Source organism: Hirundo rustica, chromosome 11 (assembly GCF_015227805.2).
Source record: "Hirundo rustica isolate bHirRus1 chromosome 11, bHirRus1.pri.v3, whole genome shotgun sequence".
NCBI classification, from domain to species: domain Eukaryota; kingdom Metazoa; phylum Chordata; class Aves; order Passeriformes; family Hirundinidae; genus Hirundo; species Hirundo rustica.
The window spans coordinates 12,178,525-12,194,595 of record NC_053460.1 but is presented as its reverse complement, the minus strand read 5'-3'; the positions used below and the strand labels follow the sequence as shown (position 1 = coordinate 12,194,595).

At 41.9% G+C, this 16,071-nt stretch overlaps 1 protein-coding gene across 1 annotated transcript in view; it reads left to right on the top strand.

Moving 5' to 3' along the window:
* Positions 1-16,071, top strand: part of NKD1 (NKD inhibitor of WNT signaling pathway 1) — a 106,698-nt gene that overhangs the window by 66,243 nt on the left and 24,384 nt on the right. Inside the window, exon 4 of the mRNA XM_040075758.1 lies at positions 3,613-3,670. Coding sequence (XP_039931692.1) covers positions 3,613-3,670 — 58 coding nt within the window. The remainder of the gene's footprint in view (positions 1-3,612; positions 3,671-16,071) is intronic.

The window sequence follows — 16,071 nt, the reverse complement described above, 5'->3', positions numbered from 1 at the left end:
CTCCACCTCTGCCCTCTTAAATCTGAGCTGAGAACAGCAGCACCTATTGGAGCAGGATATATGGGGCACAAGGTCCTTTCTAGCCAGGCCAGGCAGCCAGCTGTTCTGGGTTTTGAGGCACATGTTTGAGCCTGGATCTTAGTCATTCGCTGAGAGTTGTGTTGGTAGCTAACAGCAGCCAACTTATTTATCTGGGAAACTCCTGGTGAAGTAGAGACACTTACTCTAGATGGGTTCCTGCTCAGCAACCCATAGCAATGACATGCTGGAATAATCCTTCTGTGTAAATGTTTCTCTTCTTTATTCTTTCAAGTGCTCGCTGACCTCATTTATATAGTATTTCACAGGGTACATCTGGTTTTGGTTGTTTCATGACTCAGTGTTGCAGTTTGGAAAGGCAGTGCTGTGATTTAAAGCACGGTGTCAGGACAGTGATATACAGCTGCCCGTGACCCAAATGTTGTTGCTGCTGCTCTCGGTGCTGCCGTGCTGGGCGCTGAGGGCCCTGTGGCAGAGCCTGGCTGAATGCAAAGCTGTTCCTGGCTTTTTCATCCCCTCGAGCCCGTGTCCTCTCTGTGCTTCAACACACTTGTCCCCAGTGTCAAATATTCCTACCTGGCTGTGGTGTTTGCTTCCCACTAGAATTTCTTTAGCTGCGTGCTCTCTTTTAGCCATTGAACCTTTTCTTTCAAGCCAGCCCACTTTATGAATTTGGGTTGCTGGAGGTAGATGCGCTGTTTTATCTCCTCTAAGGAAATTTGTGTGGGTTTCTGGGAGAATATTATGCAGGATGAGCTGCAGTTAGAATTATTTTCTCTGATGCTTGCTCAGCTTTTATACTTTTCTGTTGTGTGAGTTCACATGCACTGCCCAGAAACCTTTTCTCAGGCAGTTGCATTCTGGTGTTTATCCAGAATGTTTGCAATATCGATCTCAGCGGTGCTAAAAATATTCAGGCAACTCTCTTACAGGTTTTTTTGAACAAAAAGTTAATGATGATAAGATGAATGAGACAGTATATATTTTTTTTCTCTTGCATTTTTTTCCCTGTAAAATCTGAAGAGTTGCCCCCACCCTTCCCAGCTACATGTCTGTCTATCAAAGATAATGCATGTCAGATTCTTCCACAGAGGAATACCTTTGAATGGAAGCTGAGGAAATCTGTTTAAATGTGTCACTAAATGTTCAAATGATACTCTCATCAGTTTCAGGATGGATTGTCAAATTATGTTCTGTCTAACACATATTGTGGTTCAACAGCATGAAAAACACTTTTTAGAATGTGTTAATTTATAATAATTTGGTTTAAGGCAGAAACACTTACTGGAAAATTGCTTGCATTAAGTTACTACTTTAACTTAAATAACTAGGAGCTAGAGAAGGAGTGAAACTAGACTGGAATATAAAACATATTTGCTTAAGACCCGTGTTATGATTAAAAGTGAGGAAATAAGGAAGTTAGTGTAATGAATATTAATGCTTCACTCTGCTGTTTCACACTCCCTGTCTTCCACTGTTTTTCTTTGAGTCACTTGATAGTACATTTTTCATCAACAAATGCATGCTTATTTTTAAGTGATGTCTTTCAGCATATGAAAAATCACAACAATTAATGAATTGGGAGTTTTGTAGAGCAAGAGATTAATGACATCATTTTAACAGGCAATATTTGATACCCAGATGCAATGCTTGCTTAGCTAAAATTTTAGGAGGTGAAAGCTATAATCTAGATAGTATTCTCAGAGATACACCACAAGTACCTACCCATTGCATATTTGCTGATCAGGTTAATAGAATTTTTTTTTTTTTCCCCCCAAGGAGAGTGGGAATTCCAACACAAGAAAACCCCAAATGAAACAGTTTTTCAATATTTAGCATTGTGGGAGAACAGAGTCACTTCTATATATCATTATATATGGGAGCAGGCAGGGTATACTTTCACAGCTTCTTGGAAAATTGTGACATGGGGGAATTTGATCAAACAAAAGTACACTAACTTTTAGGTGCTCCTGAAAAGATCATCATCTTGCAGCAATATGATGCGTCATGCCAAAATTTTGTGTCTTCTTTTCATTCTCTGTTTGTTCCTTTCATAATTTTAAGGTAATGATTGATATTATGATTGATATTAGCACATGCCCAGAAAAAGAGGTTTTTTACTGGAACAAAAGTAGTTTTTTTGTGGTTTTTTTTTACCTTAGCAGCATTGTGCTGTGCCATATCCCAGCATTTCAGGCCAGTTTGCCAGCATTTCTTAGAGACATCTGTCCTGCAAAGTCTAACTTTACTTCAGGAGATGTGATTGTGAAGACGCAGGATTTTCAGGATTTCTGGGCTAGGTATCCAGTATTGCTAGTGAAATCTAATTTTTAACATGCTGTTGCAGAAATTGATACTGAAGAATTCCTAAGATATGCTTTTGTGGCTTAGTTGCTCTGTTATAACTAATCTCAAAGAATAACATTTGGGCATGTGGAAGGTGAAGAACCTCTGCCAGCTTTTTCAAGAAAAAGAGGTGAACTGCCGTTATCACGATCAAACTCCTTAACAGTAAAGCTAATGAATACAACCAGACATTAATTTTCACAGGTTACTCCCTTATCCTTATCTTGTACTAAAAGCTCTCCAAGGTCAACTTCCAGCCCACAGGTTGATGCTGAGAATTCTGGCTCTGTGCTGCTGTTCTGCTTTTGCAGATGCAGCTGGAATGGCTGTGAGTGCAGCACACCAGTTTTTTAGGCCATATCCTTCTTTGTCACCATAACTTTATCAGAGGCAGAGAGTGTTTGGGGAGAATCCAGGGAGCTGGGCTGCAGGGTAAGGTCGGTGGCACTGTGGTGCTGCCCAAGCTTTGGAATGGCTGAGAGCAGTCAGGGCATGAGGATAACTGCCACTGCTTATGGCAATGGTTTAGCTGGAAGGGTTTGTTAATAAGAGAGTAAGAATGCTCTTCAGAGTCTTTGGAAATGGGATTAGCTCCAAATCCCACTGATGCCCTTTATAACTACTTCAGCACCACTGGAGAAATGTTTTTTGGGTCTGAGATAAGTTCATCTGCGTATCTACAGCATCTGCTTCTGTATTGTTCTAGACATAGTGGTGCTGACAGAATTTCATTAATTTCAGAAGTGAAGGCCCAGGCAGCTTGTCAGAATCTGCTATCTGCTTTTCTTGGGTGACCTCTGGCATACGGAAGTTTTCTGTTTGTTGGTGGAACCAAGTGATAACATTCCTCTCTGGGTAGTGAAGGGCTTATTTCTCCTTTATCATTTCCATTTGGAGTTTTTTAATCTTGCTTGATTGAAAAACATTGAAAAGCTAAATATTACTTTGCAAAATTATTTAAATATGATTTTTTTTTTTAACTTTCCCCTATATAGTCAATTGATCTTCACTAAATTTTTGTCCAGAAGTATGTCTAGAGCATTGTAAAATAGCACCAAGTGCATTGACTACCACTAATAAGGTGATTGACTTCTTCCTGGAAAATAGTTTCTGTATTCTCATTCACGTTATAAATTAATTCTGGCATAATAAATATATATTGTTAACACCTCAACAACTTATGTGTAGTATATTTGTAGCTAATTTGTTTTGTTTTGTTTTAAACAGGATTTATCTGGGGAAGGCTACAGAGACACTATTGGTGATGAACACTTTCATCTAGAAGGTATTTAAAGAACAAAATTTTTTGCCTAATATAAAAGGGTATTAGAGTAAGTTAGTGAATAAATAAGTGTGAGAATGCATATATTTAGGGCACAGTGCTTGACCTACTGATGTGTCATTTGCCTGAAAAGACTGTTAAGATGGAAGTAGGGTATTATTTCTGCATCTGCTACTACTTGTATTGGAAAAAGTCATCACAGGGACCAAGTTTTAATTCAGGGTCTCACCATTTTCCCCAGCTACTTCTCCTGACATTGGTAGGAGTGGTGGATGTCACTGTCCCTGGCAGAGGTGGCAAATGAGTGAAACTGTTAGCACTGGGGTGTGTGGGATGCTGCACTCCCTTCTGGATTACATAAACCAGCCTTAGAAACTGCCATGTTAATTTCTAATAAGGACTAGAGACGCTTACTCAACACATTTTTCTTGAATCTGAATGGGATCATTGCCTCAGACAGTTTCTCTTTCCATCTCATCTCCTATGATGAGGCAGTTGAGATGGAATCCATGTTGTGGTGGGAAGGACCTTTGGTGCTGCTGAGTATGGATGCTGTGTTCTGCCAGAGAGCACATCCAAGGTACCTTGAGCTTCAGGGACAAGTAGGGGTCCATGAACACGGGAGATTAATTTGTTGCTCATTCCTTTCAAGGAAATTAGACTACAGAAACTCTCTAGTGTAACAAGTGGTTTCATGGGCTGTGTGCTGGATATATATTCTACACTAGTGGAAACAATATGCAGTTTATTTAGAGCAGTGAATCACGTCAAGTTTAATCTGGAAATTTCTATTATTTTATAATCCAATTGTTTGTTTCTGATATTAGAAGCTTTTGTATAAACAGAACATGAAAGATTCTCTGTTAAGAATGTCTGCCTTCCAGTTCCTTACCTGTGCAGTGTGTTAAAATAGCTTGATTCTTGGATTCCAAGTTTCTCTCATCTCTGTAGTTTACAAAGACTGCATGTCTTGTCTGTGCCACAACATAGGAACTCAATTTTGGCTGGTGCTTGTAGGCTGCTGTTAATCACAGAGGCAAACTATACTTGCCATGATGGTGTCAGTGTTTGTTGAGTGGTTTTGTATTTAACTTCACCGCAGTTTTCCATTCTCCTCTTAGCAGGACATAGGGTAGGATTTTAATTCTAGAATTATAGGAGAAATTACTTCAGACAGGATATTAAATGTCAGCAAGGTGAATAATTTCATTTTCTTTGTCTCATTCTATCTTTCCTTGCCTCTAATTATTTCTTTCTTTCTTGTGTAGCTTTCTCTTGCATAGCAAACATAGTGTTCAATATACAATATTTTCGAACTAGTCAGCAGCAAGATTGTTTTTATTAGCATGTGAAGCCTTTTAGGTAACTGTAATTTGAGTCTTCAGCAGTTTCACATTATTGCTTCTGATGAGTCTGTTTGTTATGAAGTAGCTGAGTAGCGAAGACCAGGTTTAGGTACCAGCAATGGTCCATCCTTTGTGTGCTGTCACCAGGGAAGAGCTGTTCCATGGCATCTTTCCAGCTGGGAGGACCATGACTGTTCCCATCCCGTGCTCAGGCAAATGCATGCAGGTTGTCAAAGCTTGCTCCTCATATCTTTGGCTCTCAGACCTCCAGGCTGTGCTTTCCATGCTGGGGACAGTGTTAATCACTTCTTATTTAATTCAGGTATTGAAAATCTTATAATTAGCGGACAATACAACAATCATTGTGTTAAAGCATCTTTTTTGTATAACTTTTTACTTGCATCATACTTTAATGACTGTGCTAGTACTAGCACAAAATTGTGATAGTAGATAAAGCGAAGCTGAAACATGATTTGAGATCTTTGATAAGGGCACATCTTGAATTCTTAGGTACAAGATGGCAACCGTCGTACCTCTTCTCTGCATAGAAACGTTTCTATTGGAAAATGTAATTAATATCCTAGAACATAGTTTGATCTTTCCATCTAAAATTGTTCTGCCTCTATTTTGCTGCCTTGTGATTTTACATGTGTACTGATGTAAGGCTGCGTAGTTATACGCTCATGTGTCATAAGATAGCATCAAAATCACCAACAGCCTCAGACACAGGGATCTGTAACCCAGAAAATGGTTGGTTAGACTGAGCTCAGAGAGGACACGAATGGCAAACACCATGTTCTACCAAATACCATGCATCAGTGAACTGTATTCTGTCTTCGTAAATACATGGTAGAGATGAAAAAGAAGAATTTCTCAGATTTGCAAAAAAAAAAAAAAAGCACAGCAAGTGCCACAGTTCTGGTTTAGGGGAACATTAGAGCCTTCTCTCTCAGGAACTTTATTGGAGAATAAATCTGAGTTCTTTAGAAGACTCTCACTGAAAAGACAAAGTGGCAATAAGAGAAATAATTGAATTCCTTATTTTGTTTTACATAGCCAAGTTCATTACCTTTTTTTTCCTTCCCTCTCTTTTTTTTCCCCCTCTTAGCTGTCTGAGCAGTACAGATAAAAAGAACTCTCTTTGCTGGATTTAACTTCTGTGTTGTTATGTAAAGCTTGATCAAATCCTTTCGTCTTAACAGACTTAACTGGCCAACAGCAAAAGGCTCGGGATTCTGGGATTAAGATTGTATTTGGTGAGAGGACTGGTGCATTAGTGCTTTCTTTTGAACTATACAAAGAACAAAGTAAACATCAAAAGCATTAAGCCATGAGAGCGGATTGTTGACTCAATGTTGCTGCATGACAAGAGGTTAGAACTCAATAGAGGCAACTCTGTTTATTGAGTGCTATGCAGAAAGAAGCAGTTTGACCAGCATTGTCTATTATATCCACCACCTGCCTTTGATTTTGCTGCTGGGCAAGTCGCTAAATTGAAATTTTTGGATTTTCTCTTATGTGGTCAGTTGAGAGGCTGATTCCTTAGATAAGAGACACCAGTGGAAACCTCAGTCTCATATTACTCTTACTCTATTTTCCTTCTTCCTCTTTCATTAATAACACAACAATTGACCATGCTGGATATGGGTTCTGTAGTGGATTTGTTTGCATCTTGCATTCCAGGCGATTTCCCTGTGCATTTCACAGCCTTCCCCTTGCCAGACTTGGAGTACTTGTGCAATCTGCTGTGGCTGTGTAGGAATGTCTTGTGCTCAAACTTCCTTGTCCCTCCAGTTTCTGCACAGGAAGGATGTGCTTCATCACCCTTCACACACAGGATGAAAGAGCTCCCATTTTCTCTTCCTTGTCCCTAGCTAGAATAATGGGTTACCAGGACTGAATGGTGGCTGGGGATGGCTCTGGAAGAAGTCACAAAAACTAGCACAGGCATTAGGAGATATATTCCATTTTGTGTCGGCGGAGAAGCTAAAATGGCAGGCAGGAATTGAGTACAGGATCAAACAGCAAGTCACTCTTCTGCCATGGAGACATGCAGGTGGTTCAGAAAGATATCTGCTATTTGTGTGCTCAGTAATGACATCCCAGTTCTCCCTCAACTCCTCTAGGCATAAGTAAGCTTCTAATGAATTGTTTGTGAGTCCTACTCTTGTTTTCCAGAACTTCTATCACCTCCTTTCCCTGGAACCTTTTAGAAATTTTTGCAGCAAAAACCTGTAGACCAAGAGATCTTTCTTATTTTGACCACTTCATGTCTTTCTGAAACGAACTGGAGTTTCTCCATTTTATCACTTGAACATTTTACAACTTTTCAGAAGGTTAAGCTCAGGAAGGAACTCCTTCTGCAGTCCTCTGATGCAGACTGATTGTATAAAGGGGTGATTTCTTCCTTGTCCCAGTACAAGCTCTTTGGAGCACCGTGGGATACAGCTGCCTTTTGGACTTCACAGTGAAGTCTTGAGCTTCACCTTGGTTCCTAACCCATTGTCCCAATTATTTCTGCAATAATGTGCTTTCTCATGTCACTGTTCTCTTGAAAAGTATCACCTAAGTATTTCTATTAATCAGAAATCTTGCATCTCTTGAGATCAATCCAGTCCTGTAGCTGTCAGAGCTGCCTTTTACACTGATTGCAATCTGTTCCCTGTTTCATTTGTCAGCTGAGGGTGATGTCTTGATTATTATTCTCTCAACAGAAGACTGGAGAAGATCCAAGCCTTCCTGGTGCCTTATCTGAACATGATATCCAAAGCCCTGCTGAAATTAGTGACAGAGCTTGGCCTGAATCAACAAACCCAATTTTTTATATGCTTCCCAAGACAAATGTATCTAAATCCCTAGATGTAAGATGTTCCCTGTTCTGGTACCAGAAAGGACAAATTATTCAGGTCATCTTCTTGCCCATTAATATTAGAAAGCCCTCCAGCAGAGTTCAAAGCACATGTTGTTGCTGAAAAAATCTAGCAGATCTGTAAAAGAGCTACTTGTTGCACTTTTCACATATTTACAAGTTGTTATGGAATTTTTTAACCTGCAGTTAAAGAATTCTGTATTCAGCAAAGCAGAAAAGTAATTCATTATATTCTTAACATTGTTATATGTCTTTTAACTTTTTACTAGTTTATGCAGTCTGTCCTTCACTGTATGTCTTCATGTCTTCCTCCCCAGCATCCAGGGAATCTGGTCAAGTGGGAGCTGAGGTGTGGTTAGCAGTGCTCCAGCATGAAGAGCTGTGTTGTTATTTTTGACTTTAATAAGAACCGATAAGCAAACAAGGAACAAAGAAAGAATGAACTGGTGGTTTAAGGCTGCTGATCTTATGGCTAGCTCTGACAGGCTGCCTGGACCCCCCAGCTGCCGGTGCTTCCCCCTCCACACTGATCCCAGACCTCCCAGTGACGGGAGCACGTTGGCTTCCAGCAGGATGCTTCCCTTTGCTGGGGCTGCGGTTGGGGGAGGCATGGGGGAGCATCCTTCCCCAGTGCACCCCACAGTGGGGCTGCTCCTGTGTCAGATTACTCCCTTTCCTCTCTCTCTCCCTTCAGGAAAGATTCAGTGAAGGCTTTCCAGGAGTTTTCTCTAAAATTAGTAATTGGAAGAATATTTATTGGGTTGTCAGCTCAGAGGAAGGGTGGTAAGGTATGGTACTTGGGCCCAAATTGTCTATAAACTTGTCAGCAGAGGAAAACTTGAATAAGCATTTTAGCTAACCTTCTACTTGTCTGGGAGACACTTTTTACCATGCTCCATTAATCTCGTAACTCCAATAAATTAATGCATTGTTCTAAGCTGAGTTGTGAATAAGTAAGAGAAGGCAGATCTTTCAAATTGCATTCCTCTCCCTAATTAATGCTTTCAGTTATAATAGTTATTCATTTTCTAAAGCTTAAATAGTTTTTTGTATTTTATATACATGAAATTCCATCGTATTTATAGAGAAGTCATAGATTGCATCTTGCACACAGGCAAATTTTCTTTATGTTGCCACCACAGTTACACCCTGTACAGTACTATAGATGCAGGCTTGGTGCCTTGCAGAAAATGATGGTCTCTCAGGTTCTTAAACAGAATGCCTGTTTATCCCTGACATTGCAAATACAGTGTTAATAGTTCTACCTTAAAAGCGCTCTTGTGGTCAACTTTCAGGGATGTTATATGGGAACTCTGCATTTTAATGACTTGTTGCTAATCCTATGCACTTACCATAGATTTGCTATGCATGAGTATATGCTATGTGATCACCTCAGACTGTTGATCACTTGCTCACTGGCTGTATTTTCTTCAGCTCCCAAGAGGTTTCTGCTGTATCCTTTCCTACTGCTCAATATGACGTGGAACAACTCTGAAAAGCGTCTTTGGCCACAGGGTGACCCACTGGCAGCAGCCAGCAGTATGTGACAAGCAGCAGGTCCCTGCTGAGGCTGGCAGCTGATAAGCTGGTTACTGTGGGTTGGAAGGAGCAGCGAAGGACGTGGGGGTGTGGGGAGGAAGGAGCAGGGGAGAGTGCCAAGAGAAAACTGCTTAGTTTGGCAGATAGAATAAAAGTCACCAAAGAACATGAGACTGGTAGGATTAGCAGAAGTTTTCCTGTGGTTGTGCACAGATCCAGGAAATTATAAGAAGCAGGTAGGCTGCTTGCCATGAGTGGGAGGAAAATCTTACGGCATGAGGCCCTTTAAAAAAAATTAAAAAAAAAATAAAATTGTACAAGTGTTTTTTGACATTAGCTGTTCCAGTTGAGGGGGGTTGGTATTTGGATCAGAAGCTTTTACTTCTGGAGCTGCTGTTTCAAGTGCAGCCAGGTCAGTAGTGATGAAAGACTGTTGCCATCCAACGGTTGCCCATGGCCTGTGTGTAATGAGTTAGTGGTCTCCAGGTGTTTCCAAATGAACCTTTACAGTGTGTCTAACAGCTCCCACCCATGTTGGCAAGCAGAGCACAGAAAGGCAGTGAAAAGTGGGCTGTTAGGATGCCTCAGAGGGCGAGCTTTCCTCCTCACACCGAGCTGCTGCTGTGTGGAGAGCGTGGGCTCTGCTCCTCATGTCCCGCGTGTTCCCTGCGTGGAGCGTGTCGCGCTCTTCAGCTGACACCCCACCAGCTCCCACTGGTGCTGCCTTACAAAACAGACTGTGATAGATGATGTGTTTGTCTATGGTTTGAGAGCGTTCTGGGTTATAATCCTTGGCATTAGACTGGGAAGATCGTACCTGCTGTAAGTAGCAGTTTCACATTGATCTCTGTGTTCAGATCATTATATGCAGATGGAAAGTTACACTGAACACGAGAAAGTTGCATGTTTGGTCCAGGAGCAGCATAGCAAGGCTGAGAATGAAGCTTGGGATTTTCTGCAACCGTGTTTGTCCCTTGGCATATGGTAGAGTTACAAAGTACAATACACAAGAAAGCCTCCCCAGCTTACGAGTGGTCTGTATTCTTTAGGATAACTGAAGAAAGCCAAATGTTAAATAAGGAATTGAACAAGCACCTCAGAAAAAGCAAAGAGTTGATCATTAATGAATATCTTAAATACAGAAAGCTGTAAAATAATATTATGCGCATGGTATTTATAATAATATTGGCTTTTCATGTTCTTTCCACCTATCTGAGACTGGCAACTTTTTCTTCTGTTGTGGAGAAGCTAACGCTCTTTCTGAGGGGTCCTTTAAAACATAATCAATTAACGATAAGAACATTCTTTTATTCCCAGCTCTGGGGTAGTCATGAACGGGTTTGCTAGGGGGCAAAAAGTCACTGGTTAGAAAGTCTATGTCTACAGATCTCCCGAGCCGCTTCTCTCGTAGCATGTGAGAGCCAGGCCATCAGGGTGCGGGTGGGAGGCAGAAGAGCCAAAGGCCAGAGGGTGTAGCTCAGGGAGATCCCATGGCGGGCAGGAGGGCTCTTGGGTTTGCCTTTGGCGTCCCAAAGGGAGCGAGGCACGGCGGTGCACGTCGGGCCGCAGACTGCTGGCACCCCGCGGGTTGCTCGCCTCAGGGCGGGAGCTGGAGGGAAGGTACCCTGCAGCAAACTGAGGAATGGGTGCCAGGGACGTCAGGCTCCTGGCTCGTCCGTGCAGCTCCGAGGCGCTGGGCCTCAGTGAGGTGTGCTCGGGGGGTGAGGCGCTCCTTGGGCTGGGTGACGGGCACACTGAGCGCAGAGCGGGGCAGGCTGCGCCCAGCTCCGCTCCAGCTGCCCGCCCCGCGGGCACAGCCGGCCACCCCTGACCCCAGCCGGGGCTGGGTCACCCCTGCCCGGGGCTGCGCTGCTCTCCTGGCCCGGCTCGGCTGGGTACCAGCTCAGCTGTGCCCCGGCACAGCTCGGACGGGCTCGGGCGTACCTGGGAGAGAGGGGCCCGTGCCCGCGGTCAGAGATAAAGCTGCGTTACTGGGCACCGAGCGCTGTAATAACGTACTTCAACTTCGCCCCAGGACATCCACCACCAAGAACAAAGAATGAAATATGGGAACGAGTCAGGAGTTTGAAAACAATCTCTCTGGAAACATGATGAATACCAGTGGTTTCATTTATTCTGCTTGAACAAAGGTCCTTTTCTACTTTTAATTTCCCAGCAACGATTATTACCAGTTATTTTTCTTGTAGCTTTGACCACAGTTCATGGAGGTTTTATTAAACATGTTTTTGAAAAGTGATTCAAAATGCCATTCTTCTCTGACTCTCTTGTGACTCTTCTTTTATTTTTTTTTTTCTATTTTTTTTTTTATCCATGTGGAACTAGTGCATATTTCCAGTCAAAGATTTTGGACTAGATAACACTCTCATGCTGGTGTTCCTAGAATTAGTCCAGTTTTTTGCCCTCATAATTGAAAGAAGTTTTGGCCTTTGATATTTCAGAAGACAACATGTATGTTTCATATCCCTTGCCTTTACATGAAGCACTACACTCATTTTTAGCTCAGTTTTAGAAACCTTGAACACTGCATTTAATAGGCAATATGTCCTGCTGCGACTCCCAAATATTCTGATGTTGCAAGTTCTCTTGTGTTTCACTGACCTGTGTCAGAGCCAGGAAACTGAGCTTGAGCACTGCCTTTGGTGTGTTTTGGTAGCTTTCTGCAGAAGGTTTTTGTTTAGATGCCATGTGCAGGGTGGTGTTAAGGCCCTTCTCTCCTGCCCATAGGGATTTCATGTCTTGGAGCGTCTCATGTGTGGACACGCGTTACGACAGGATTGAATAGTTCTTGCGTTTCTGAGTTTAGGAGCAGTAGTTTTGTACAGATGGCCTGCCTGATCGAGGCAAAGTTAGACAGAAGCCTGAGCCTTGTGCTGGGTAAGTTCAGCCCCAACAACCCTCTGAGGCTGGCAGACACTGGCGTGTGCAGATGCAGAGCTGTGGAGGCAATTTCCGTGACAGGCATGTTGCTTTGCCAGTTGCTGTTCCAAATTCAAAGTGTGTATCAGTCAGGGTGCTTTTGTGCGTTTCAACTCCACTTCTGCTGCAGTAGCTACAGAAACCCAAAGTTTTACCTCACCAGGCAGAACAAGTGCCCTTTGTTACCTAGACAGATTACAGGTTTTTCTAAAGTCTGCTCTTCATAAAAGCCCAGCTTGAACAGTGGAAATTCTGACTTGCCTCAGATACTGAGGAGACTTTTATAGTTTCAAGTAGCTCCAGGGTTATATTTTAAAAGTTGAATTTCATCACATGTTTCAAGTTTGGTGGAAAAAAAAAAAAAAAAAAGGCATGATATTTTTAGCAGAAAAAAGTCCCCCCACACCTTTTTTCTTAACAGATGTTTCATCTCAATCATATCCAAACCTCAAAGCACAAGTAGCAGTCAACCTTATTCTCCTGTGGAGAAAGAGATAAAATGTCATTTGTTTGGAAGACAAGCTTTTTTTTTATAACCACAACTAGTTTGTGAGTAAAAGCAAATAATAAATGCGGCACTGTGGGGTTGTGGAAATGAACCTGAAGCAACATTTCTGGTCTTGAAAGAGCTTGGAATCCAGCCGCTCTTGTTAGATGGAAAGTCCCAACCCCCAGCCTACCAAAAAACCCCCCAAAACTACCAGCAGTCATTTTTTTCTTGCTTTATAAATCTGATCCAGCAATCCAGATCCTTTCACCAATAAAATACGTCATCCAGAGTTCTCAACTTTGAACCAAAAAGGATTTAAAATGGTAAAGGTAACAGAAAGAGTGGAAAGGAATAGTAGTTGTAAAACGAAATATCCAGAAGTAAAAGAGCCGCTCCCCAAGGAATTTCCAGAGGGCTCTGGAAGAGCGGAGAGCATTTCTGTGCCTGGCAGCCAGGGCTGCACTCAGGGCTCGGTGCTGGCACGGGAGTTGCTGAGGGGAGCCAAGGCAGCCCTGGACTCTGTGCATGAAAGGTATTTTTAGGAGAGAGCTGTAGTCCATCCTAAGGATGTGGAGGCATAAAGCTGAAGTGTGATGCTGCAGACCCTTGTTTTGCTATTTCAAGGAGCCTTTAAAGAGAGTGGAGTTATCCAGGTGTGGCAGGACAGTGTTGGCAAAGTGGGATTTGGGTTAATCTGCTCCCTGTGCCCTGTCCCAGGCACATGTGCCCTGCAGGGACAGCTGCCCAGCCCCTCTAGCACATACTTACTGCTGCCCAGATTTCAAGGTGCTCCATCTGAGTGTAAATGCACCGTGACACCATCTAGGAGAATATTACAGGATGTCCCACCAAAGGGGTAGCTCAAAGTAGGAAGCTGAATCTTGAGTTGCAAAGATGTGGGTGTCTGGAACAACGAGAAGGGCTGGCTCCTGAAAGGGTGCTCCAAATCATGCTTCAAACCATGTCTTCTCCTCTGAGCCTATGTGGGCTTCCATCTCTGGCTGAGGTCCTTAGGCTGTACTAACTGCCAGTGGTGAGCAGACACCTGCCTTTGCTCTCTGGGAATTGTTTCTCTGCTGAGATCCTGTGTACTCTTCAGATTTCAGGTGGTTGGGTCGAGCCCTGATGAAATTTATTTGTCTGCATGTTTAACAGTATGTGATGTATCATCTCAGTACCATTCCTCACCCATGCATGAATATGAAAAGGGAAAGAGACATATGTGCACCTGCATATGCTGGACTACTAATATTAATCACAATAATGCATTGTTTTGTGGATCAGTCTCCATTCTCCTCCCCCCCCTCAGATGGAGCCAGGATGAGAGCACTGAACTTATTGCTGAATATTAACTATTAAAGAGTTGTCAGATATGTAACAATTCATCACTGCCAAAATAATGTTACAGCATAGGTCGACAACATTGCTCACTATAAAGGGTTTGTTCTGTGAGGGTCAGAGTGACATTTTCCTCATGAGAAGCAATTCTGATGAATTGAAAATTACAGTTCAGATACCTTTAGAGGCTCTGTTATCACAGCAAAGGTGGTGGGAACACGTTTTTCTTATTGAACATCTAGGTTAGTTGGGAGCAAGCTAATATCAAAGATTACATTATTAATAACATTGCCTACTCAGTCTTCATTTGAATAAAAGGCTATGCAGGGGCTAGGCTTTTTTCTTCTTTTTCTTCCCTTGTGAATCTCAGGGGGGAAAAAATCTAAAGAGACAAAGGCAAAGGAAATTTAAGACAGAAAATCTTACGTGAACATGCATGTCTGCAATTCACACTGAGAATGGAATTTTAAAAGCAAAGTTGTAACCAAAATCAGTGTTGGACCAGCTTTAGAGAAGAGAGGTCTTTTTTCTTTTGTTTTAAGTCACAAGTGATCAGTTGATGTCCCCATCTGTCCCTGTTCAGTAACAGGATTCAACACTCCACAGGCCCATGGAGAGCCCCAGGGACATAGAATCCTGTAAGAAAGTGGTGAGTGGTCCATATGACAATGACAGTTTTCACTTCAGGAACACTCACCCATGTTAAATGATACAACAGATTGCATTCTGTTCATGAGGAGTTTGATATGTCCACTGATCAAACAAAAATCTTTCTTCTACAGGTGTCATCCTGAATTATTCTGACCAAAGCTTATGGAGATCCTTCCCTGGTTTCATCTTGCCCTCCTTTTTTTTTTTTTTTTTTTTCTTCAAGATAGGGGTGGGGAATGAGAAATTATCTTCTTTGATCTCCAATGAGGAAGGAAAAAAAAAAAAAAAAAGACTGTTCTGTTCAGGCTTTTGGCTAACACAACAAACAGTGTTTAAAATTTAACTTTGCTTAATTAATTAGTAATTCTGTTTAGTGCTGTCTGATCTTCATCCAAAAGGTATTTTGAAGCTTGAGAACTGAACATCAAAGTGTTTTGGGTGAAGATGGTCAAGTAAGGCATTTAATCTGGCAGTTTCTGTTGATGAAATACAGCCAGTTGGGGAACTAATTGGAAAAGGGAATCATAATCTGGCAAAATTCAGCAAACTCCCTCCCTTTAGCAAACTCACTCCAGAGAAAGTGTGAGAAATCTAGGCTTAGTGTTTATGCATGTATGAGTTACACCCTGAATAGCAGAGAGAAACCATATTGTCTTTTGTATCTGCATATTTAGTACAAAACCTTTTCTGTAAGGAAATAGTGAAAAAATCCACCCCTCTCTCCCCAACATTATAGCCAAAAAAACCACAACAAAAACAACAAAACAACCCCAAACCACCAAACCAAGACAGCCAGACCTACAGACCTAGAGAGAAGCCTGTGAATATGCATCAACATTTGGAAATACTTCTACTTAGGAATGTGAAATTATTGGGATTGGTAAAAGGAATTGAACCTTTAAGGGAGGTGGTGTTGCACAGACTTATGAATTTGGCTAAATTTTATTCAGGAGAGAACCTGTTCTCTGAATTTTTTGAGCAAATTTCAGTTTTGCCGTTCCTCACTGTCCTAGTAGTGTCTTGTCAGTTAGAACCATACCTATTTAAAACATATTTTGGTTGTATATTTTGTTGCGGTTTGGTTTGTTTGTTTGTTTTCTATTTTTGCTAGCTGTCACAAGGTCTGAGTCACTACCCCTCTGTTCTGTCTCCTTCTGGTCAGGTGCTGCCAGTAGGTCTTGTGACATTGTGACTCTTTTTTTTCCTCTGTGGTGTGCAATTGAGCCTTTAATTT